This window comes from Thermobia domestica, chromosome 12, assembly GCF_964235325.1.
Source record: "Thermobia domestica chromosome 12, izTheDome1.hap1.1, whole genome shotgun sequence".
NCBI lineage: Eukaryota > Metazoa > Arthropoda > Insecta > Zygentoma > Lepismatidae > Thermobia > Thermobia domestica.
The window spans coordinates 109021863-109049139 of NC_137465.1; the positions used below are offsets into that span (position 1 = coordinate 109021863).

The 27277-nt window shown below is 34.8% G+C and overlaps 1 protein-coding gene across 1 annotated transcript in view; it reads right to left on the reverse strand.

Annotated features, from left to right (window-relative positions):
* Positions 1-27277, reverse strand: part of LOC145666069 (dual oxidase 2-like) — a 363698-nt gene that overhangs the window by 60285 nt on the left and 276136 nt on the right. Inside the window, exon 21 of the mRNA XM_081733166.1 lies at positions 5552-5645. Coding sequence (XP_081589292.1) covers positions 5552-5645 — 94 coding nt within the window. The remainder of the gene's footprint in view (positions 1-5551; positions 5646-27277) is intronic.

Sequence of the window (27277 nt, forward strand, 5' to 3'; positions counted from 1 at the left end):
ATGTAAATGTTTACAGTTTGGTGCTATAAACTCGACTTATCTGCCGATTACTACATCCGTTGTGACACAAGTCTCTATCCTAAGCGTAGAATAAAAGACAACTGTTTCTTCAATGATTATTTCTAATTCGAAGCGGGTGTTTACTAATATAAAGTTATTTAGTCAGAATATTCGTTTTCGATTTTTTTAATTTTGAACAACGGATCTGGATTTGTCATAACTATATTTACTCAAAATTATAGCATGCTGCCTAAAGTTTTTTGCCTGCTTCGAAGGATAGCCTTCATCAAATTCAGTCTTTGAGTCTTTTGTATATCTGACATGGACAACTATTCAAGTCCCTTATTTAATACTGTGTAAAAGGAAAAAGTGCGGAGGCCTTAATTTTAACAATATGCGTTTAAAGTGTTATATACTATATTTCACGAAATGGTATAGTAAACTGTATCAAGAATCTACTTCCTTCACCAAAGAGTGGATCTAATTTTGGTATTAAAGAGTCTAAATACTTGTCCTATTAAATATAACAATCTGTCTCTTATTTAAAAGAAATTTTATTTGAGACAGTTATTTACAACAAGAACCGATTCTTTCTTATCGAGAGCTTGCTAGAAAGATACATACCACATGGTTACTTTCTTACGACATCACAGTTTCCCGCGTCAAAAGACTAAGTCCCACCTCTTGTTGGATACAAATTTTGGAAAAATGTACATAGTCCTGTCATATCCCACAATGTATTCGCATTGAGTGGTATAAAATCGTAAATAATCTTCTTGTCACACCCGCTCGGTTAGTACGTATTAGGTTACTTCCACACAATGTATGTCCCTCTTGGGACAGGAAGATGATTATCGACTGCATTTTACATGTTCCAGGGTTTTACCAAGCTGGCATTTATTAGGATATATATGCCACCATTAGAAGTGAAATGAAATTTTTGAGTTTTACGTCCCACGTTTACGCCGGTTAGGCTAAAGGAGACGGTAATAATGAGAGAATCCCGAGAAAACGCACGCACACGGTGTTTGTCCACCACGAAGTTCACTTGGCGGGAGCAGGGTTTGAACCCGGGACGCCAAGCACCAGAGGTGAACGCTCTACCACTGAGCTACCGCGGCCCCGGTGCCACCATTACACTCAAGCATTTACACGACTTTCTGATTTTTACGAGGCCTAAACAAAATTCGATGCTCTGGTTGTGCACTCACGTAATGTATTATGTCGTTACACGTGTAGATCATTCAGAATAGATAGAATTGTTTATGTACGCATGTCAAATGTCAAAATGATCCTTCTTATTATAGTTCTTTTACTAATTATTTGAAACTTTTTGTTTCCCTCTCATAATTTGGGGCGGATTTTTGATCAGAAGTTATTTATTTATTTATCATTATTATCTATTACAGAGCTATTGCTCCCTTCACAATAGGTATTACAGGTATTTTCTTGTAATGCTACGTAGTAAAAAACTAATAAAAACAGACATTACAAAAAGAAAAGAAAGAACAAATAAAAGAAAAGAAAAGTAACAAACATACATATAAAAATGAAACAAAATTATATATACATTCAAGACATTACACAGTAAATGAGTGAATAAATCGTTTTGTTATAAGTGTGTAATACATGAATACATGAATGAAGTGCAAACCGTAGATATTCCTATATATCATTTTATATGTATTTGATATTTGTTTTGTATATTGTAAATTTGCATGGTCCAAATCGCGTTGCAAATCAATAGGTCATCATTAGCTACAAAAGTGCTGTTTTACTTATTTATGTGTTCTTTTATTATTCAATATTCATTGCAAAGTCGACATCACAACATTTTCTTACTAATAGATTATGCTTTCTAGTTATCCTTATTATTGGCGAGTTTTGATGTACGAGTGTATTAGACTTACAACAGTGAAAAGGTAATCGAACACGTAAACTATGCTTCCTAATATTAAAATGTAATGAATGTTAAAGTTCCTGATTATCGGCCAAACTATGAACTATTGTGTACAAGAATATATGATCAATTAATTCCCCCCTATCACTCAAGCTATCATAATGAAATGCGGTTAAAAAGGTTTTATAAGATATTCTCTCTTGATACGATTATCTTTTATGCTTCTCATGAAAGAGATATCTCAAAAATTTATTTTGTACCCGTTTAATCCTGTTTATTGAGCTGAGCGAAGCGAAGCTCTTATACTCGGGTTAGCCGTTTGGTTGTCCGCGAACTCCTCCTAGACCGTTTGGCCGATCTCAACCAAACTTAGCACGCTGATAGAGTATGTCGTGCTGAGTGACAACATAGGTCGAAATCAAAGATCCGATGTACCATCGAGGAATAATCACCGAAAAACGCTTCCTCCTAGACCGTTTGGCCGATCTCAACCAAACTTAGCACGCTGATAGAGTATGTCGTGCTGAGTGACAACATAGGTCGAAATCAAAAATCCGATGTACCATCGAGGAATAATCACCGAAAAACGCTTACTCCCAGACCGTTTGGCCGATCTCAACCAAACTTAGCACGCTGATAGAGTATGTCGTGCTGAGTGACAACATAGGTCGAAATCAAAAATCCAATGTACCATCGAGGAATAATCACCGAAAAACGCTTCCTGATTACGTAGTTTAAGCTCGCTCAGCTCATTTCATTGCAATCGGGTATATCCATTGCATTCCTAGTATAATATTGATAGCAGGGAGTCTAAAATATACGTTCATATTCTAATTTACTTCTTACAAAACTTTTGTACAGACTACATATTGCATTTATATTTCTGGAAGCAACCGTATTTCTGTTTACAAATTCCATGCATCATTAACAACAGATTCAATATTGTTTTCATATGTAAGACGACAACTTATCGTCACACCTAAATCCTTCACTTATACCCTCTTCGTAGTATTTCGTCATTCATCTTATACTCATATTTATATCTTACTAACTTTTTAGAAAATGGTATCATAAGGCATTTTTTATACTAAAAAGAAATTTCTCTTCTAAGCTCCACTTCAGTGGCGTAGGGAAGGGGAGGCCCAGAGGGGCCGCCTTCCCCAAAGAGGTCCGACAATGTACTTTGGTACTTTGATGTTTGTAATTTTTTATATATTTTTATGTTTATATATTTTTTGTTTGAAAGTTTTCTATGGATACCTATAACAGCACTTGCCCCCCCCCCCCACAAACACACATCCTGGCTACGCTACTGCTCCACTTGTATCAATTATTTAAGTCAGCCTCCTAATCTAAAGCATCAATCATTTTATTAACTATTTTATATTTTTAAGGTCTTTTGCAAACAGCAAATAGTGAGATGATTTAATTCTTTGTGGCAATTTATTTATAAATAACATAAAAAATAATGGTCATAAATTGGAGCCTTGTGGAATACCTGTTAGAACTTCATACCACATTGAATTAGTCTGATCAAAGGAAACATGCTGTTTTCGACTTGTTACATAGGATATGATCAATTTCAACAAACTATTAGAGAAACCATACATAGCCAATTTTTTGATCAAGATAGATTGATCTAGTTTATCAAAGGCTTTAGCAAAATCTGAATAAATTTCATCAACTGAGTTACCATTGTTAATTGTATTTAATATAAATTGGGTAAGCGTTACTAAATTTGCCACTGTTGATCTTTTAGAACAAAATCCATGCTGGAATTCAGAAATACATGATTTTACATGATTGTATATTCTTTTGGACAAATCTGTTCAAACATTTTAGAGAGTACTGAATTAATGGTATTTGTCTGTAGTCCTCATGCACACTGCGTAGGCATGCACATACACCGCATATATATATATATATATATATATATATATATATATATATATATATATATATATATATATATATATATATATATATATATATATATATATATATATATATACATGAATTCACGAGGAAAGCATTCACATTACTGATTAAAAAATATTCCCATTGTTGAACATTTGGGCTGAAAAAAGGAAATTTGATGTTCTGAAAAGATTTTATGCTGCTTCATGTTGGCAACACTGACCGCTGATGAGTAAGGTGCTGTCACTTAAAGAGAAACAGTAGAACTTACTCGTTCCTTATTTCATGACTTCCAGGATTAATATGATCCTTAATAAAGGATAAGTTTCCATGACATTCCCATACATGTCACTGGTATTTTGCAACGGAGTATTTTATGACATCCTCATGAATGTCACTGGAACGCAAGAGGTTAACAGTACATAAAATATTTTATAGATACTACCTGGATTGCTTTTAACTTCATTGCCTTTAAGCTATTCACTAAAATTCAAAAAAAAAATGGCAAACTTTCATCCGCATTGTTTAACCTAAAGGGCATAAAAGTGCATGTTAAGTTAAAATTTCATCTCATAACGTTAATAAACTTTGTCACCATAATTCGCTTCGACAGAAAAACTCACATATCAAGAAAGTTTTCCCAAACGATGTTTACCGCAATTGAACTGGTAAAAACTAAATTTTGCGCTACTCACAAGGTCTATAAGTCTAGATTTCGGATGACACATTTTATCTTTACCATGAAGTCTCAATAATTTTGCAACGACAGCAACAATGTCCAATTCTAAACTAATATAACCTGTGTCGCGTTATCGTGAGCGTACAGCAAAACATAACAGCTCAATAACATTCTAGTCTTTATTTCATGCAATACTTAAATAATCTACAATAAATCAAAATCTACGATATAGTTTGTTATACCGAGAAAACTTAAATTTTGTTCTGTCATTAAAGCAATGGAAACTGTAGCGTATTTGCTACATAGTGGAAGACTTAAACAAGCTACAAGTTGGTCCGGTGAACCACTGTAGTAAAACCTGGAGAGGAGATCAATTAAATCACTTAGGCCTAAAAAGCGGCTGCTGAAACTAGGATTAGTGAAGTACGTTCTACAATACAGTACGCAAGAAAATAGAAACCAAGTCCTGTAAGTTCAGATTTGTGCAAAATCTGACAAAAGAGTACTGCGACATCAGGAAGAAATTTGCTGCTATGAAATTATCACTTATTAGATTAAATTGCATTAATGTGCTCTATTCTCTCATAATTTTAATCGATGAGAAGAATCCATGTGACTGGAAAGTGAATTGAAAAAGGTGGCGAATTTCGTAAGTAGACAACTCACACGAATACAGTACCCATAAGTGATATAGTCCAAGGTCTATGTGATTACCATTTTAATGGACTACCACATGGTGTATTTTTCTTAAACTGCGCCACCCTACAGACCTTCTCCCGGAACTTCAGTGGCTAGAAAGCATTGATGATGTCTTCTTCAGCAAGGCGGTGCCACTGCAAAATGCCATTATAGCATGCTCTTGAAGTTCGACAATTCCTTTACCTATTTTTTTTTCTCCCAAATTGAGTGACTATGCTAAAAGTTTAAAAATATCGCCCCTCCCCTCCCCAACATGACTAATCGTTTGTCAACTATCTCATCAGTTACCATGATATAATATGAATTTATCTAATAGTGCAGGTCTTAAAATTCTTATATGAATTTGATGTACTCACAGCATTTGCTAATCCAGCCGTTTGCATCATCAGGTTAATTGCCCCTTCTAATTGATCTTCCTCTACATCAGCGTTTACTGCTTCCATCAAAGACCTAAATAGGAACACAAAGATATTTTAGTGTTAAATAAGAGATGTCCATCTGTATGACGGAAGAGCCGTGTCTTATCCTCATTGTGAAGCCATAATGTTTTTTGTTTCAGCATCAATACTACATAAGAGATTAAAGACAGGTTAATATGGTGTTGTGTATTCCCATTGGTTATCTTTTAAAGTGAAAGCAATAGGTCCTACACAATTACAAAAATTTAGCTAGTACAGTACATCATTAACATAAGATAAATGGTCACTTCTGGGTCTTCTTATATAGAGCAGAAACAAAATACGTTCTTTTCAAAGACGAGGACCAAAGGATCTTATCTTTTCTACAAATAAGATGTATCATATGTGATTAATCATATGTGAACTTAGTAGGCTAAGCAGGCTATGAAAACAACAACCTATATCATGTAGTGTGGAATTAACGGAAACATATGGATAACTAGGAAATAGTCCGCTACTGTATACAATTTTAAATAGACATACTGGTCTGCAATTATTATTTCTCCAATAGGATGTCTTTTATGAGAACATCGATATCTTTAAAATCTAGTTGACATCGGAATTTTAGAGATACTGAGATAATACAAGGAACTGAGCTCTAAATTGGCTAGGCGGTTAGCGTCCGTGCCTTTGGCATGGGAGGCCCAGGTTTGATTCTCGGCGGGAACTTACGTAGTTCGGATCCCACGTTACAATGTAGGTCACGTCCTCACTGCTCAAAGGGACGCTAAAAAAAATATCAAATCAAATCAAATCAAGACAAGGATAAACGGATAATTGAGGAGGTATTTTTATTATCTTTTTGGGCTGTCCGACTTTGAAGTCGACCAATATTTTATTCCTTGTGCGATTTTGATCTTTGTGTTCTCATTAGTCCCGTGCCACTTTCTTCAAAATATTGAGGAAGTAAAAATTATTTATAAAATCTCTATATGTGGCAAGTAGAGTGTGGGCATCTTTTCGCCTCCATGAATGTTCATGAGGGGCGATAATGTTGATATTGTAGCAGTTCCTAATTAATATGCCGTGGAGATTCTTTACATTTGACAGTTCTTAATGATATGTTGTAATTATAGTCACGGGTGGTCGACAGTTTAAATAATTGATACACCTTTTTTGGCATATTAATGATCTTATAAATGACAGAAGAAATACGATAATATATGCAGCTGCGCACTGATGTTGTATATGAGAAGAGAATGTCACGTATAATAAATGTTTTCCGCTTGGAGAAATGCTAATGTGACAAGCACGATATAAAAAGGCCTTTTGAATTGAAATATGCAGATCGCATACGTATAACAATATATTGTTGTTTCATTTATATGCATGACATGTAACATGGCAGCGGATGTTGGTCATTGGAGAATATTCTGGAATTTTTGTTGTTGGAATGGGTGAAAGAAGATGCTGGAAGTTTCCAGGTTTGCTCTCAATGTTATTATCGTTGGAATAGGGGAAAGAATATTCTCGAAGTTTCCAAGTGGCTCTCAAGGGTAGTAGAGTTATATAAATACCGATTTATTTGCATGATTCGTATAACGTATAAGAGATAAGAAGCGCAAGTATAGTGTTGGAAGAAGAAAATTGACACGTAGAAGGCACTGGAAAAGAAAATTATTGGTAGGTGCACTTTGTAGAAATTCTATTTTTGCTTTATACTTGTTCATTTTTATATGGGAAGGGACATTGGAAATGAAATATATGTAAAACATATTGTGATCGGGAGTAGAAGGGAAAAGAACTGTTTGTTTTAATTGGGAAATGATTGCGAAGTTTCGGCATTGAAAACCACACGAGTCGGTGTACTTTTATGGAATTATAAATGAACTAAGATATAGTATAATGTAATATGGAGGATATAGGGAATCAACATTGTTCATTGACTCGAACTAGGATTCTCCCACGTAGAGAACTATACGCTAAATTTTTTGCTTACAGTGCGGAGTTTTAATTATAAATGTTATAAATTTTACTGTGTATGAACAAACTTATATCGAACAGGAAGTCAACAGAATCCGCGCCGGGAATCGAACTAGAGCTCTCCCATGTGGATAACCGTACGATAAACCTTTTGCTTAGCAGGTATTGTTATTTATATGTAGCTATGAATTGTGTAAAACTTATAACAGGTATATATACATTATATGTTAAGGAGAAGTTATATGGGACAGGGAGCTATGACACTGCCGGGATTGAACCAGGGGTTTTCCACTTGGAGAACCGTACGCTAATCCTTTTTATGCTTGCAATGTGGACTTTTCAGTTATAAATGGTATAAATTTTATTATGTAAGAGCAAACTTACATCGAAATAGGTAGTTAGCAAAATCCGTACCTGGAATCGAACCATGGCTCTCTCACATGCAAAGTTAATATGGTTGGAAATGTTAATGCTACTTTGAATATTATATTTTATGTTTTTGTAATTTGATAAGTCGTAATACGGTAACTAACTGCATTTTTCTGTTCTAAGCGCTGAAGAGGTGAAAGTGATTTTACAGAGTTGTTATCCTTGCCGGGGACAGAGTGTTTATCCCAACCGATGGTGAGCCCGCTATCACCCCCATTGGAAACAGAAGTTACTCTGTTACTTGATGCCAATCATCAAATAGAAGAATATCCCCCTACACCTTTACCAACAATGAGTAATTCCCCGGTGCAGAATTGGGAGTTGGAAGAATTTTTGATGTTACCATGTGAGTGTACTGTAGAACGAACATCAATCGATTGTATAATATATTGGGAACCAAACGATGTATGTATTTGTATTACATGCGGGTTTTGGAAGGTGGACAGTTAAATCATAATTGTTTGATGTTGAATACGGAATCGCTTGAACGGAAAGCTATAGATGTAACAAAAGTTGAGGTTCGTAAAGAATTATCAGCAATTTATAGAAAAAAGAATGGACATTTGTTTTTGATTACATGGAATTTTATTGAACGTTTCCGAGATCCTGTGTGTGACTTTGAATATATGCCGACGCTAGTTCAAATTCTACTAGAGAAAGACTTTGGGAAATATACTGATATGGTGTAAAAATGTACAAGAATGTACAAAAGTACGTTAAAAGTAACGTTATTGTGAGTAAAAGATTTTTTATCTTTAAAGTTTGTACATTATGTGAAGATCTTACCAATAACAATAATAAGACAAACATTCCATTTTATATTTTACTATTATACATTTATGTATTTTATTTTAATGGAATATAAGTTCATGGAGTATATTTGGAATATAATAGAACATACGTGATGATATCATATTAACGAATTGTTTTCTTGGGAATGGTTTATTTTGTATCGCATTGAAACATATTATTAAACAGGAAACATATTATTATACAATATTATTTGATTTGTAGTATAAGACGGAGAATGCATAGAACACTTTATTAAATGTAAGGAAAAAATGTGTTTTACACATGCGCAGAAGCTTCTATCGTAGGTATATAAATAGGTGTATCACACGAAAAAATTCATGTATTTCATTTGTTTTTGTTGAAGAGAAGAAAAATGACTAGCAGGGAGATTGCCTATGTTTCACCTAGAAAAAAAGAAATTCAACGTGCAAACGAAAACCCTATAGTGTTAATTCACCCGTCTGACCCCGATTTGCCAGAAGAATTACGTGATAAAGTGAGGATCATATATCCATCACACGAAATAGAAGAAGTGTATTATTTCAGACGCTATAATAGATATAATGATGAAATACTCCCGAAAAGTGATGATGACAGTGTTCCAAATATTAACTGTTTTGAAGTGGAATCTAATGAGTGCGAATGTACTAGTGATAGTATTAGTGATACATGTGTTATACAATTATTTAATGACTACACACCAAATTCAGTATTATTATGTGAAGCATGTTCTGAACATAATGAAAAAGAACACTAGTGTTTGCTGCAGTATGATTACGAATTATTACAGATGGTGTGGACGATCCTATATAAACGTGAAAAGAGAGAGAAAATCTATAAACTTTATTGAAAGAAGCATTTTAACCTTTATTTTACGGCTGTCAGTACACTGCCAGAATAGTAAATCCGTTCTTTCCCGCGTGGCACTGTACTGACACAGGCGAAATGTTTACTTTGACCCGCGAGAACACATATTTTTTTTAACTGATGTGCCTTATTGTATGAAGAGATAGTCCATAGTGAAAGGAACCAAAAACGTTGGTTCTCAACCGGTGTGCTCGCGGGTCAAAGTAGACCTTTCGCCTGTGTCAGTACAGTGCCACGCGGGAAAGAACGGATTTACTATTCTGGCAGTGTACTGACAAGCCGTAAAATAAAGGTTAAAGGTTGTGATATTAAGAACACTTATACTCTGGAGAAAAAATTAATCTGGTATATGAGTACATTACAAAGTGTGATTGTTATATCAAAAAATTAGTAGAAATGTTTTTGCAGAAAGATAAACAATTATTTAATTCTGTAAATGAACAGTGGGACACTCTAAAATATGCATTCATTTGTGTATGAATAGAAGAACATCTTTTGCCCTCATATATTAGGGCTAAATACTTTGATGTAAGTTGTGAAAATACAAAGGATTACAGGGAATTGAACTGTCAACTGTAAATATTATTTTGTAAATGGATCAGTCCGTGGTATTGTAACACTAAGAGTTTGTAGGTTACAAATATTAAACTAACACATGTAAATAATAGTTTATATTAATAGCTAAAACACTGAGTTACTGACAACTGAATTGTGAGTGAGAGTAATGTATTGCTTTCTTTTAAAAGAAATAAATTGAAATTAGAAAAATAATCTTAGTTGGTTTTGTATGCTATATGAAGAAACTAGTGTTTATTTATGAAGCAATGCATTAGAAGACAAAATACTGGTTTCCAAGAATATGGTAGGAAACTGAAAATATTTAATACTTTATTTTAGATTTTCTACATACATTACCAACGTAAGTGAATGATGAACTGTTTGTCCATTGAACGGGAGTCACTGAGGTTAATACATTGTGTTTGGTTTACGATATGAAAACTTGTTTACTCATTACTTGAAATGAAAAACAATGTATAATTTTGTATGCAAAATGCACTAATACAAGAGCGCACCCAAACGAGGGATCCACCGGACGCGGACCACATTTAAAACCTTATAACCTAACAAACCTTTCAACATTTTGTTAAGTGACTTATAGTTGCAATAGGAGAGAAATGTGTGATATACTGTAGAAAAGTTGATGTTACACTACCCGTGTACTGTTTCTTTTCTTATAAAAAAGTTAGTGTACTATTTTGCTGAGAATATAGGTGACAATAGTTTAAAATTACGTATAGTTTTATTGAAATTAGAACACGGCTACTTCAATAATGCTTAAACACAGTGACTGTTAGTGCTGAAAACCCCCTCTTCAAAAAAAATTCAGGGTGTGCAGACCCTTACTTGGTATATGCTTCTTAAAAAGAATAAAGCTTAGCTCGATACTTTGAGGTAAAGGATAAAGTGTCTATGAAATGCATAGGAGCATGCGGGAAACACTTATTAAGATAACGTGAAATACTTATTCCATTTTATATGGTAAAAGGACAAGATTATACTGTTGTGGATAATTACCTTGGACTTCACAATCAAACACAACCCTTTTGTTAGACAACCAGTAGAAAACCTATGTATAACGAATTGACACACTGTAGACACTTTACGTTTTTTTGATCCTGGCAATAACTATTGTATGGTAACATCTTGAAACTTGTAGACTCACAGTGATGTATAGTCGGATATGGGAAAAAAGATGCGTGCTCATAGCAGAATGATGTAGTATGTGGAAAACCAGGAGAGCACTGTGACTCAGTGGTAGAACGACATTCTCTAATGTTCGTGATTTAAAACCGACCAAGTAAATTTTGTGGTGGACAACATCTTTCTTTCTTGGTACTTCCATTTCCTACAACATTCATTCATTAGCTTAATAAGCCTCTGCCTTAACCTAAAGGACTTCCTTCAGAGTAAAGAAGCTACCATGTTTCATAATATGCAGTATAACAGGCACGATTATCGTTATATATATATATATATATATATATATATATATATATATATATATATATTAAAACCTCAAATTTCTCGATAGAATTTTACAACGACAAAAGATTTTGAATTGAATAATACTACAATTTCCATGCTTTAGTTAATATTTAACTTCTTCCTAAATATGGTTTCGGTAGATTTTATCGAAAGTATTATTTGATATTTTAAAGCATTTTACAATTGTAGCATTACGATTTGACGAACTCTCGTATACTTATTAATAAATTCATGTCCCTGCAAGCGTTTAATAAGATGTGACTATCAAAATTTAAAAAAATAATCTTTGAAAGAGGCATATTTATTCTTTCAAAATATTGAATTAGTTTTAGTTGTATGTAAAACATTTTAAATTGATCTTTCTTTCTCTCTTGCAACAGAATCATTACGAGGCTATGATCATACCTTATAATTATTATTAAATAATGTTTATTGAAGGTTTAATTTACTTCGCGATACCTTTGGAAACAATAAAAAAACGTACTTGAGTTGAATTGATTTCTCAGGGGCGAATTGTGAGATCCTGAGAAAACTTTCTTACATGCTGTGTGTCAACCATAATAGCCGTTTGGCGGGCTAAGATCGAACCATGTACCCATCACGCGCCAGAGGTGAACGATTTCGAAGGCAATGATGAATATTTTATAATTCCATAGTAATATCAATAACTGGTTGAGATTCTTACTATACTATGTAATACACAGGATACATGAATTTTATTTTGTTCCTTTCGGACTAATGTTTAAGCGGACCAGAAGGATAGATTTCAAGAACTACCTATGGTTCACACACCACGGTTTTAATATCAGTTTTATACACTTGCATTCAAAATTATAGGACCATTAGGTGGGTGTAAAAGACTCTTGTTGGAATAAATGTTTTCGCTCTGTTCCACTGTGGAACCTTTTTAAAATTTAATGTAAAACTTTAAATATAATGAAGAAAATAAGAACATACTGAGGTGAAATAAACTTAGAAACTCCCATCGTGCAAAAGAATTAAGGAAAGCAGCCTCTGTTTCTCCAGTAGGAAAGCAGCCTCGAGACTATCCGTGGTTGAGATTGATCACCAAATATAACGATTGTTGTCTCAGATGATGAGTTCGTATGCTTATGCCAGTAGGTATAACCGGAAAAGTGAACCAGGTAGTGTTTGTAAAATGGTATTACATGGTTCAATCTCAGCGTGTGCAATCGTGATAGACAACAATTCCATAGGTATAGGGTGGACAACACCATTTTCAAGAAACACAAGATCACATAAGTAACTTTGCTGCCTACAATTATCTGTTGGTATCAATATTAGTGATACATGTACTTTCAAAAGACGAAATGTTTCTTTATCTGGACTGTTAATTCGTATTTGAAATTTCATCGGAACAAGCATTCAACTTGAACTATAATAAGAGAACGAACTATCTAGTTGCATTATAGGAAGGCGATACAGGTGTGGAGGAAAAGTTTTTGTGTTGATTCTTTGAACAGATTTGTGTGCAAATAATTCAATTTTATTTAACTTTTAATATTAGAGATTATCTTATACGACCACTCAATATTTATTATTTGTTATACATAATCACTTTCAACATTTGACCATTGTAATGTTAGTAGAGAAAATGCCTTATTTAACGATATGAGCACGAAACCTACGAGAAATATATTAGACATTTTTAATTATCACTCTACGGAATACGTCCTTGAACGGAAACAGTTTGGTCCATGGGTAGAGAGCACTCCTCTGGCACGAGGATCCTTAGTTCAATCCCACACCATGACAATTTGTGATGGACAACACAATGTGGATTTCTCGGGGTTCTCCATTTCCTCCAACTTTCTTCATTTTCAACATTTTATAATCATTCACGTTTCAACGTTGCCTACTCGTAAAATGTCTCCAGTAGATGAGTTTCTAAGACTCATGGGAGAATAAGTATTTTCGCTTTACCCACAAGCCAAAGAAGCAGAAACTCGTATCCACGAACTCAAATATCTCGAGTCGATAATCGCCAAATTTCACGAGTTTGTTGGATAGTTGAAGTTTGATAGATGAACAAGTTATATAGACGCTCCTCAATGAGCAAAATATCCCGAAACGTTCTTAAAGTTGAGGCTAGCCATCGGTTTTAGGGATGGACCCCATTTACATTACATTTCTTCTTTATCATAACTTCTAATTTCCAAAGAAGAAGTCACGACAGAAATTATTTTCATATTCTTTTAATTGTATCAACACACGTAGAAATAGACAGTTCTATGTTTATGTTCCATAACTACTAGTTTATTTTCTTGTATTCTTATGAGGAATTTGTGGCAAGTTGAGCCAGTGGCACTAGCCGAGTGATCTCGGGCGTTCGGATTCTGATCATGAGAAGCAACCCACTAGGGGTTCGAATTCCTCTGAAGAGCAAGGTCGAAATTTTAACTGTCCTCGGTATTTTTGCATTCGTGTCCCTGCAGTATTTGAAATACTTCGAAAGGACATGAGATGTCAGAAGGGAACAATACCTCGGTTGTGACGACTTGTTAAAAAAAATTGTGAAAGCAGGAAACTCCCATTGCAGCTACGTGGGTTAAAATCCCATAGTGGCAATTATTATTTTTTCTGTATGGGAAGGTAATGTTTATGTAATTCGTATTGTAATTTTGTTATTGCTATTATTATTATTATTATTATTATTATTATTATTATTATTATTATTATTATTATTATTATTATTATTACCACAGAAGGGAAGAAAAAGTCGCATAGTCGAAGCTATTTATAAGAACAGAAAAGATATACAGTATGTCAGATGTTTTTTAGGTTTACACATTAACGCAATAATATTATTACGTTTATGGATTTACAGATAGGATTATCATTTTATGACAACAACAAATCGAATATAAATTTTGTTAGCTGATAACAGTAATGCATTTTGTTCCGCCCTTCTTCGAGGTAGAAAGGTGAGGTGATATCTTAAATAGGATCATTATCGTGATTAGAGTTGTAAGTTCGATCATTATTTGCACTTTGTGCACAGCTAGGAACAATTCCTTAAAACTCATCTTTAGCCATACTACAGCAGTAAGGATGTGTTTAGCCCTTACGTATTCATCAATTCTTCTCCAAACACCTTACGTTCCCAGACAGTATGAATCAAGGTTGATACGGATGACGTAATTTTGTGTTGTTGGCATTTCACCTATGGAGGAAGTCGTCTCAACTCTGAGACCCATAGAAATTGAATATTTTTCATGTTAGTATACATCAGAAGTATTAATATTGCAAATTACAAAAATTTCCTTAATTGCCTCAGCGGGAATCGAACCTGCGACCCCCCAACATTATGATATTAACACTTAAGCCACTACTCTAAAACATCGCTGTTCTGGGAGAAGGAAAAACTGGGTGTACAGTGATTTCAGTAATTACACACTTTTACTATTCCAATGTAAAAATGGTGAAACTTTCTGATTTCAGTCATGAAAAAATAGTAAAATATTATGCAGAAAGAATAGTCCAGAGAATTCACCTACAAATTGACAACTAAAATGACATACAAATACGCAAGCCTATGAAGGTGAAATTGGCCTTTAGAGTGTTTCGAACCCTTGACAGGCAAGTGCCGTGCCCAGAGGGGAGAGAGTGGGGCTACGGCCTTGGGAGCCCAAGTAAGGGAGCGCAAAATTTGGGAACAAAAAAGAAAAGAAGTAAAAAGTATTAAAGTGCTCAAAATCAAATAAAAGCAGGGTTTATTTTTGAAACTTTTCTTACACCAATCGTGGTGGCGGTTCGCGGCTTTTCTAACGACCTCACTCATATGTACGGAGGCGCTGCCGTATGCTCTCGCCTCTGGACTTGAGTTTTCATGCCACGGCATTGAGCAGATACTCATATTGATTGAAATCTGGTGTGTCAGGGCACTAGAATATTTTTTTAAAAGTTAACTAATTTAACGAATCATGTTCAGTACCTTGTTTCCTATTTTTCCGCGTTTTACTCACTTTTACAGTTTTCCCAGTAACTCTTTAAGAACAGGGACAAAACACAGAAACATTGAGGACAGTAAACATCATAAACACTATTCGGACATTCTTCCCTTTATAAATTGAAATGAAATCTTTAAGTTTTACGTCCCACGCTTACACCGGTTAGACTAAAGGAGACGATGATGATGAGAAATGAATGAAATGGTGGAATGAAGAAAGTTGGGGGAAACGGAAAAACAACGAAAAAACCCACAAGCACGGTGTTTGTCCACCACAAAGTCCACATTGCGCGAGCTGAGATCGAACCAGGGACCCAAATCACCGGAGGAGAACGCTCTACCACTGAGCCACCACGCCCCTCCCTTGCTCATCATCTTAGCTATTAATGACATAACTATTGCATGATCCGAATAACTCAAGTATGTCTACAAATCATCATTTGTCATATTTTACCGAAATACGTCATGACTTTTCCGACAACCTGATACTTTAAATATTACACTGGTCTACATCAATTTTGCTGACTGGAGGCTACCAGCTGTTCTTTAATAATTCGAGTGTGCTAAATCCAAAAATGAAATTCGTTATTCTCTATCACGTCATGTATTTTCACAAAAAGAAATTTTATCTCATATTTCATGTGTTTTAGAACCATTAATCGTAATGTAGTTCTACAAGATGTCAGCACATACACTGTTACGTTTAATTTTATTTTTACGAGTTATTACGTAAGAATTAAAGAGTACATTAAATAAAGTATAGTTAATTCAAAATCATGTTCAGTTAAAATTGAAGAGGATATTACGGGTATGTAACGGGTTGAAATAAGGGAGCACTCGCAGCTGAATTTTTATGCAGGGTGACGAATTACGCTGCACTCTTTGTTTATGGAAAACACGGCGAATTAATACAAACACTCACCTTTAAATATTTTCGTATAGATGTATGTTAAACACAAACATCTTCCTGCGGCTGAAAGGGAAATATATGAAGTATATGTCATTGATCATCATCTTCCTCGTCTATTTCCATCTTAGCACAGAGATTCTCATCACTAACAAGGGCTTTCCAATGTGTTCATTAGTCCTGAGCCGCCCCGAGACAGAAGATTTAAGTCTGCATCTGTCTTGCGTCTGTTTGTGACGTGTAAGCACTTCATCTCATTTTTCATATTCATCATTATTCTTTATTCTATTATATTTATTATGTATTGTGATTTCTATTAGCATTTTAGCACCTCAAACATATATCTGCACTTTTGTTATATATATTTTTCAGAAACAATTTATGAATTTATTATGCATTTACTAATCTTTGTGTTCACGATTACTGCACTTTGCCCATATATCATTATCTTGTAATCAATAGAAATACTATAAACTCCATGACAAAGAGAGGGCGTAACCCTCTAATGGCTGGGAGTAGGAAATTATTTCTCTTAATGATAAAACTCAACTGGTGAATAAAGATTTCAATAGGCTACGCTATTCCCGTAACCCTTTAAAAAAGTTAATAGATTGTGATAGGTGTGCCAGAATTTTGTGGAAGTTTTGCAAACATTTACTGATCTGGTTATTTCTATTATTGGTGCATTGTATTGGTGTAGTGATATCTACAGGATTACAACTACTATAGTGTAGACTACACACATTCTGATCAAGTTGGCAGCTGTACCAAGTTTAAATAATAGGACATCTATTCGTAAAAAGTGTAAAAACGATCCGGATATATTTTGCTATATTGTGGTTCTTTCACAACCCCGAAACAACGAATAAATATTTCGGAATTTATACGAAAAGTGTATCATGCATATTTCAAAATTAAATTGGGCGACCAAGATAAATCATGACCACCACATAAAGTATGCAGGACTTGTGTAGAAAATCTCAGACAATAGAGCAAGGGTCGAAGAACAAGCCTTAGTTTTGGAATCCCAATGGTGTGGCGAGAGCAGCAAAATCATGTAAACGACTGTTATTTCTGTATGGTAAATGTATCTGGTATGAGCAGGAAATCTAAACATACTACTCAGTATCCTGATCTTTACTCTGCTAGAAGACCTGTTCCTCACAGTAATGGAATTCCTATCCCTACATGCAGCACGTTTGAAAGTTCCAGTGATGATGACGATTGCTCTGTCAACACAAATACAGAACGTAGTGACGAGGATTTTGTGGTGTCTGATGAATGCAATTCATGCAAACTCTTTACTCAATCAGAATTAAATGATTTAATTCGCGACCTTGCTCTACCAAAAGCATCAGCAGAATTGCTGGGTTCAACACTGAAAGAAAGGAATATGTTACACCAGGAACAACTATCTTATATAGGGACAGAGAGAAGCATCTATTACAACATTTTCAAAAAGATGAAGAACTTGTGTATTGTTTAGATGTAAAAAGACTAATTGAAGATATGGGATGTGATTATGATGCAAAGAATGGAGGCTATTTATTGACTCTTTGAAGAGAGGAGTTTAAAGTGTGTATTGCTGCATAATGGCAATAAGATGGCATCCATTCCTGTTGGTCACTTCACACATTTGAAGAAAAGCTACCAAACATTGAAAATGTTCTTTGAGAAGATAAATTATGAGAATGATAGATGGCTTGTGTGTGAGGACCTCAAGGTAATTTCAATGTTAGTGAGCCAACAAGCAGGTTTTACGAAATATCCTTGCTTTATTTGTTTATGGGACAGCCGTGCAAGGAATGAACACTGCGTACGAAGATTGTGGTCTGCCAGAGTAGATTTAGAAGTGGGAGTGAAAGACATCCAGAACGAACCGCTTGTTGACTCTAAGAAAGTGTTACTCCCTCCACTACACATAAAGCTGGGATTAATGAAACAGTTTGTAAAAGCTTTGAATCAGGATGGTGCTTGCTTCAAAAACATCTGCTCGAAATTTCCTGCATTGACACAGGAGAAAGTGAAAGTGTAAGTGAAAGTGAAAGTGTATTTTTGACGGCCCCCAGATAAAATTGCTAGTAAAAGATAAAGAGTTCTTACAAACCATGATCCCCACAAAAAGAGATGCATGTCGTTGTTACAAACTTGGAAATTTTAAAGCGGACAACTACGAGGAACTTGTTGACAATTATTTGGCCACATTTCAGAAGTTAGGAGTAAATATGACTATGAAGCTTCACTTCCTACACAGCCATCTAGACTATTTTCCTTCCAATCTTGGTGCCCTTAGTGAAGAACAGGGTGAACGATTTCACCAGGACATCAAAACCATGAACAACCGGTACCAGGGTAGGTGGAACCAAAACAAAATGGCGGACTATTGCTGGTGCTTGCAGTGTGACATTTCGGAGGCCACTTTCTCCAGAAAATCAAAGAAACGAAGATTTTTGCCTCCAGGAAATCAAAGAAACGATTTTTGCCTAAGTAGGTAAGCACGTTGTGTTATTTTGTTGTGTGCATTAATCAGCTTGAGGTCGTAAATTAAATTAAAAAAATGTATTGGATTTGCTTAACTTTCTATCAAGTCTAAATTCATTATGACAAATAGGTTCGTAAAACTACGCCATTCGTAATATTCTGGATATATATATAGGTGGGTGTCAGTAACTTTATCGTAACTTGTTCCGTATTTATATTACTATTAAGGCAATAGTACAATATTTAATGTAAGTTTCTTACTAAGATATATTTAACAAATAAGAAACTTCTGTCAGTGTATGATCCGATTGTGTAAAATTCTGACGTGATAGGCAAAAACTAACTATACCACTGAAATCAGCGACCTCGATTTTTTAAAAAGAACAAGTCAAATATCTCAGTCAGCAGAAAAAAGTTTTCATATGTAGACAAGTGTTATTAATACGCAAAGTTCATTGATCTCATCACTTATTCACTTACTCTCTTATGATCATCAAAACCTTTAGGTTACTTCTCGTAGATATTGAAAGGTGAAATAAACAAATAGAAAGCAATACGATGATATTTCCCTCCCACAAACCCCCTACATGGAGTGTGTCGATTATTCAACAAAAAGACTTGAAATCTAATCATAAAATTCATAAAATATAAAATATGTTTCCAACTCTCGACTTTGCAATAATAATAATAATAATAATAATAATAATAATAATAATAATAATAATAATAATAATAATAATAATAATAATAATAATAAAGGAATAACAGAATTACAATATCAATTGCGTAAAGAATATCTTCCAATAAAGAAAAATAACAAATGCCACGACGGGATTTGTACCCGAGTCGCTGTAATGGCAGTTCTCTGCTTTTACACTTTGCCATCAATTCATCATACAAAGATAAGAAAATAAACTGGCAGTTACGTTAGATAAACATAGCACACAGTATTTATACACGTGTTGATATAATTCAAAGAATATGAAATTAATTTCTACGCCTTTTCTTCTTTGGAAACTAAAAGGCAAAGAAAAAATTGTACTGTAAATCGAGACCATCGCTGAAAACGATGACGGGGCTTTAACTTTAAGAACTTGAAGATATATTTCTCATTGAGAAACGTCTATATAACTTGTTTCTGGGTTAAAGAAGGAAGTCTCTAGTAAGTCATTGTGACACTCATAAGGAACGTCTCATATGAGCATTAGTATTTTGAAAAGTTTTACATGCAACGATTTTAATTAGCTAATAGTTTAGATGAAAGATGAAGTGACGCTGTAGATAAATGGTTAGCGTATTGAACTTCTATTCAGTGGAAATAGTTTCAAATCCCAGCCAGGTTGAAACGTTTTCAAATGTTTCAATTTCAATTTTAGTACAAACTCAGTGCGGCAAGCAAGATCTCCTCTCCTAAAGAAAGAAAAAGACGTTGGAATGAGGAGAATTGGAGAAGGTCTCTCAATGGAGGCAATCATTTACAAACTTATTTCCAGCAGTTGTTCTAGATTTGATATTTTCAGCTACTTTCAAGCATTTCTTGATTCATGCGTGGTCAGTATTTTTATTTCTCTAAACATACAGTCTATAAAGAAATAATACATTACATACACAGCGATATTGAGATTAATATATGGTGTTCTTTGGAAAACACGATCCGAACTATAGAGATTCATCTTAAAATGGAGAATTGTTTCGTTAGTCACCTACTTTACAATTTTACCTGCATAAACACCTGGATGAGGGCTACCAACTACTGTCAGTGCCGAGAAAAGTTACGTCTAAGTTGGATTGCATCTGTCTAGGCGTTCTCACAACTGCAAATGACCTGGAATCCAAGTAATGGAATTAGAGCACTTAGGGGGGGGGAGATACTTTCGTGGTTCGCTGTACTGTGAAAAACAACGTCTAAGTGAACCATATAGATCATATAGTATAAGCTATGTTGAGTAGTCGGTAAAGCGTCGACCTACCAACCGGACTACCAAGGTTCTATACAAGATGGGAAGGATTTTATTTTTCGTTGTACCCTGGTTCTACGTATCTCTGGAATTGAAGCAGACACTCTAAAATGTATACCTCTCATTCGTCGTTTTAATGGACAAAACGAGAGTAGTAGCGGTCGTATGTTGTCAAATGTCGTAAGCTCCCACACTGCAGTGGCTAATATCTACAATTACAATTTTCGGGAAAGAGTAATAGATAATACTGTGTATTCAATCAAATATTCTTTTACTCTGACAATATAAATCCCCAATCCAATTTGACAGTATAAAATGTCTTATATGCAGTAAATATTCAGTATATACAGCAAATTCAACATTCTTTAAAATCAGAACTTTCAAACTGAATTGACAGTTCTGGATTTTGTCCAATGCTTCTGATATATCCGTTAAATGGAGGTTCGTAAAACAGAAGGATGAATATACATACTTTGGAACACTATGTCGATTGGTTAGTTGACTGGTATTTAACGTTCTTTTTCGGTATCACGACCGTATTAAGCGTAGAGCTACAACTTAACGTGAGATATACACCACGTGATTTCGTACCATGAGTTAAATATGAGTCTAGCGCACCGAACGCGCGTTTTATTAACCATATGACGATTAGGATGATTTGTATTTTAGTCATGAAGCAAAAAATTACATTTAACTTTATAATCATACACTAAGTCATCTATGTAAGACTAGTAGATAGCTCTCTTGACCACAAGGATGATTAATGAGACATCTGGTGTTATTAGGAACACGCTAATGGGCCTTACAAAACTGTAATGTTGGTATGTACGGACGAATGTTACTAAACACGATAAAACTTAAAAGAATTTTTGAATTCTGTAAATGAAAGAGAAATCCTTCAGTTTAACGTCCCAATCCGTTTGACTACGGGAGACGATTATTAAGGTAAGTGAATGATGATGGAAGAATTGGTGGAATGGCAATGTGAGAGGAAACGGGAATACCCCCAGAAAACCCACGAACACGGTGTTGTCCATTTCAAACTTACTTAGCCCGGGATCGAACCAGGGACCTCACGCACCAGTTAGGTGCTCTACAACTGAGCCACCTTTTTTATTTAAAAAAATCAATCCTCAGTTTCCTGAGAACCCGTGTTTTCCTAGTACAGCGTTTTCTTTAAACTTTACCAAAGTTGACAGAGACACGAACACAAACATATCCAGGACAGTTAAAATTCGAAATTCTCGACTAACGGGAACCGAACCCAGGACCACGTAAACCAAAGGCCAAAACCACTAGACCAGCAAGGAAGGCTACCATGCCATCGTTTTGAATTCTCTTTCTTGTAATAGATCTATTACCTCGGCCGAGTTCATTGAATCAATGCGTTAACATATTCACGGGTAACACTGACTTTAACGATGGATATCCATGTCCCATCTTCCATTATTGAAACAAGGGCATATAATTGGAAAATGCTAGAAGTTACACATCGTGACCTTACATGACATTAAGCATCTTACAAAGGTTGACATCTACCGGACGAATTGAAACTTCTAGAAATAAAAATAAATGTATGTTTCGTGATCCCTCTGCTGTCTCTTCGCAAAATTTATTTCTTTATGTAGTTACTGCATCTTATTGTTTGAAGCTACATATCTAAGGTACAAAGAGATTCAGTTTATCTTGTTTCAGCCTTGAAATTCAGTTATCTAACCTAATACCATGAAAACAAAAAGTATTACAAGGGAAAGGGAAAGGAAAACGAAACTATACGTACATTAAGGAAAGGATAGGACAGAAACTTGGCAACTACGACGGAAACAGTTCTTTTTTCTTACCTCTTCCGGTTTCTATTTCCTTTCTTACATTCTCCTTTAGAATAGAGTTCCAAATTGGCAAGAGAAACAGATTTAGTTTTTCTGTTTCCTTTCCAGGAAAGATATGTATAAAATTCCCTTGAAAGCAACAAACCTTTTTGCTTATTTCGTAAATTCAAGGTCAGAATATCGAAGAAAAAATCTAAATGGAAAGGGCTACTACACATGTCAATTTCCAAGGAATATCGGATAATATATACAAAATTGTCTCGTATAATACTCTTGAGGATGCTGTAAAAATAATGCTGGACTTAACTTTATAGTTCGATATCTTATCCATGCTTTCTACGATTCCATGCATAGCTTTATTTGAGGGCTTTCTAGAAAAGACCTACGTGTAGGTTGAAAAGGTGAAAGAATAATATAAAGCAAAATCTTACGGAGATAGGTTATAACAATCATAATAAAATTGAATTCCACAGTAATTTACTGACAGGAATTTTTCTTCAGTGATGAACGATTAATTCTCCTTATGTCAAGAAAACAGTTAATTTCTCATTTTATTTGCTTCTTCGAAACTAAGTGAATAATTTTCATAGAATTGTGAATAACTCCTAATACATTGAACCAATAAAAGTGTAAAAATTACAGTAGTAATTTTACATTCAATAACAACTTCTAATTACATTAAAAGCATTAGATATACCGTAACATAATATTTTACTGTCATATAAAGTGTCAGCGAAATGAATGTTTTTAACCGACTTCAAAAAAAGGAGGAGGTTTTCAATTCGACCCGTATCTATATGAACATATATGTAGTGTCAGTGTTTACACATAACTTCGATATAAGTACACTGATGTTAATAACTTTAATTGTTTGAAAAGGGATACTTTCCCCGTAGTACCGTATAATTTTAATGAGGATGTAATGATAATCCAATGAGCTACACAATAAACCACCTGCTATAAAACACCTCAATGGGCATAGTGTGAAAGCTGTAATTAACCGACTTTAATATGTGTATGTTTACGAATTGTAATATAATTTACACTCATACTAGTATATATTACCCGCTTCGCTGGGTTGAAATAAATAATTTAAATGCACGCTGATGCTGCTCATTCTCGATCATTTTAATGTATGTCACCCTCCTCATACCCCAAGTGTCGGGGCTAAGATGGATTTAAACAGCATCAAAAGTGTCACTGTTCATCTCGGCGACCGCAAAGACTATAGATTCAACACTAATAGGCCCTATAGGTCATTTTTGACCATTTATATATACACTTATATATATTTCCCCCTTCCCCATGTAGCGGGCCGTGGCATCGGAAGTGTCACCGTTCATCTCACCGACCCCAAAAAATGTGGATTCAGCACTAATGTCGGTCATTTTCGATTATTTTCAAATACCTCCTCCTCCCCCTCCCCCAAGTTGCGGGTTTGAATTTGGATTTAAACGTGATCGAAAGTATCACTCTTCATCTAAGTAGTTATTAGCGCAAGAGTCTTGCAGTTTTTGCAAGTCTGGCATGCAAGACCAAGACCATAACTCAAGACCAAGACCAAGACTCTTGCGCAAGAGTCTTGCACAAGTACCGGCACTACTTGAATTTTTTTATAGAATATAAAAAAAGAAGGAGATGAATTTTTTGGCTTCAGTAAAAATGCCGCTGCAGTGAATGTGTTCCCAATAGTTTATGCAATCCGTGTGAGTCGATATAGCTACAATATGTCGTTTTCTGAATTGGTTGTTTGCGTTTTCTGTTGATATTGCTCGTTTTCAAGCCACACAGGTGTCATCTTGCACCATATGAGCTTTTTTTGGTAGAGAAGCACTGTGTGTGTAGATTTTCTCGGCGTTTTTCCGTTTCCTCCTACTTTCTTCATTCTACCATTTCAGTCATTTTTCATCATTACTGTCTCCCTTAGCCTTAGTGAATAATCGTGGGACGATAAACTAGATACTTCATTTCATTTCAAAGCATATTAGTGGTGTTCTTCTTCCAAAACTAAAGAGAAATGTAGTAATGAATATAATACCGTACACCATAGGTGTCGACTACATGGGTATGGCCTTGGCTCCGAGACTCAAGCACCTGTTGCAAATTTTTAATGTGTGCTCATAAAATTAATATCAAAATAACATTTTCAAGATATTGACAAAAACAGTGCATGTGACCGCAAGTTTGATTTCATGGGAGGATGCTTATACGTTGAATAATTGTTTATTAATCAAACTTTTAGCCTCCTTAGGTATACGGCACATCGAGGATTTTTGAACGATATAACCAGACCCGCAACCAGAGGGAGGCTAGGGGGTCTGCCCCTCTTAACTTTTCGTGACTCCTCCAGACATCACTACAAAAATCACAATTAAGATATTTTTTAGGAAATGTTTAATAAGTTGTCCCCCTAACATATTCGTGCCCCCCTCCCCAAACCTCTGTGGCTGGTTTCGTGCCTGGATATAACATTATACTAACTATATTATAAAATTAAAAGTGACTATTTTTGTGACTCACAATCTCTTGAACCACCTGACCGATCTCGATCAAATTTTCAACTTATATGAGGTTTGGACCTGGAAGTGTTTTCATCATTTCACTTTGACGGTAAAACTTAGGGGAGGGAATAAGGGGGAGTTATAAAATAATAAATAAAACTTAATAACTCTTGAACCAAACGCCCAATCTCGATCAAATTTTTAACATAGATAAGGTTCAAGCCTGGAATGCTATCTGTCAGTTCACTTTGACGGAGCAATGTAGAGCAGAAGGAGGAGGGGTAGATGTACAAAAATCAACATAAATAAAAATAAAAGTGACTAAGTTTGAAACTTAATAACTCTTGAACCGATCTCAATCAAATTTTTAACATGTATGAGGTTCGGTTCTGAAAAGTTTTGTAAAGTTTGTTTCAGTTTGATGGTAGAACCTAGGGTTGAAGGAGAGGAGGGGGAGGTATATATAAAATAAGTAAAACTTAATAACTTTTGAAACACCCGACCGATCTTGATCAAATTTTCAACATAGATGAGGTTCGGACTTGGGTAGTTCTTATCAAATCACTTTGACGGTAGAACTTAGGGAAGAGGAGGGGGATGGAAAATGCACAAATATAAATAAAATTTAATAACTCTTGAACCACCTGAACAAACACGATCTCATATTCAACATAAATGAGGATCGGACCTGAGATGGTTTCTGTCATATCACTTTGACGGTGCAGTTTAGGAGAGGGGAGGAGGAGGAGAATATATTTTAAAGTGATCGAAAGTGACCGATATTAAAATGAAATCTATAGTTTTGGGGGTCGCTGAGATAAACAATGACACTTTGATGCTGTTCAAATCCAAATTCAGCCCTGGAGCTTGGCGGAGGGAAGGGAAGAGATATAAAAATTATCAAAAATGAAACATAATAATGATCAAAAATGACCAAATATTAGTGTCGAATCCATAGTTTTCGGTGTCGAGAGAGACGAGATATATAAAAATTATCGAAAATGACCATTATCAATGTCGAACTCATGGTTTTCGAGGTTATTGAGATGAATAATGACACTTCCAATGCCGTGCCTCGCAACATGGGGAAGGAGGAGATATATATACATATAAGTTTATTGAAAATGACCCATATTAGTGCCGAATCCATAGTTTTCGCGGTCTCTGAGACGAACAGTGACACTTCTGATGCCATTTAAATCCAAATTCAGCCCCGAAACTTGGGGAGGAAGAAGGAAGAGAAATATGAAAATAATCGAAAATGAGAGAGCGTTTTACTAATAGTAAAAAGTGACTGACTAACGAAATATATTACTATTATTATTATTATTATTATTATTATTAGTAGTAGTAGTAGTAGTAGTAGTAGTAGTAGTAGTAGTAGTAGTAGTAGTAGTAGTAGTTTAACCCAACGAAGTGGGTAATTGACGCTAGTAATCCATATTGACAAGTAAGACTTCAAAGAACTTGGAGCTTGATGCCGTTATTTTGTACTTCTAATATAGGTCAAAAGTATTTATATAAATTCAGTTTACACAAAAGACATAGACAGTTGAGTCGTTTTCAGTTTTCACTCAAATAAGTCTAAAATATTAAGAGTTTTGATAATAATTATTATTATTTTAATTCCTCTCTCTCTTTTTTTTTCTCAATATTGCTAAACGTATTATCATCATCATAATAGCTATTCTGCCATTATTGACAGGTTACTTCCTGCAACTGAGAAGGTTCGACGGTCCTTAGCTAGTCTCTTCGTCTTGACGTAGCAATTTCCTGTTTTAATACGTTCCTTCAACTAGTCTCCTGAGGTTCCTCCCCCTCTTTCCTTCCACAATATCCTCTAGCACATCCCTTATAATACAGTTCCTACTCAGCCAATATCCTAATAAATTCCTCTTCCTCCTCAGCCAAATCCTAACCA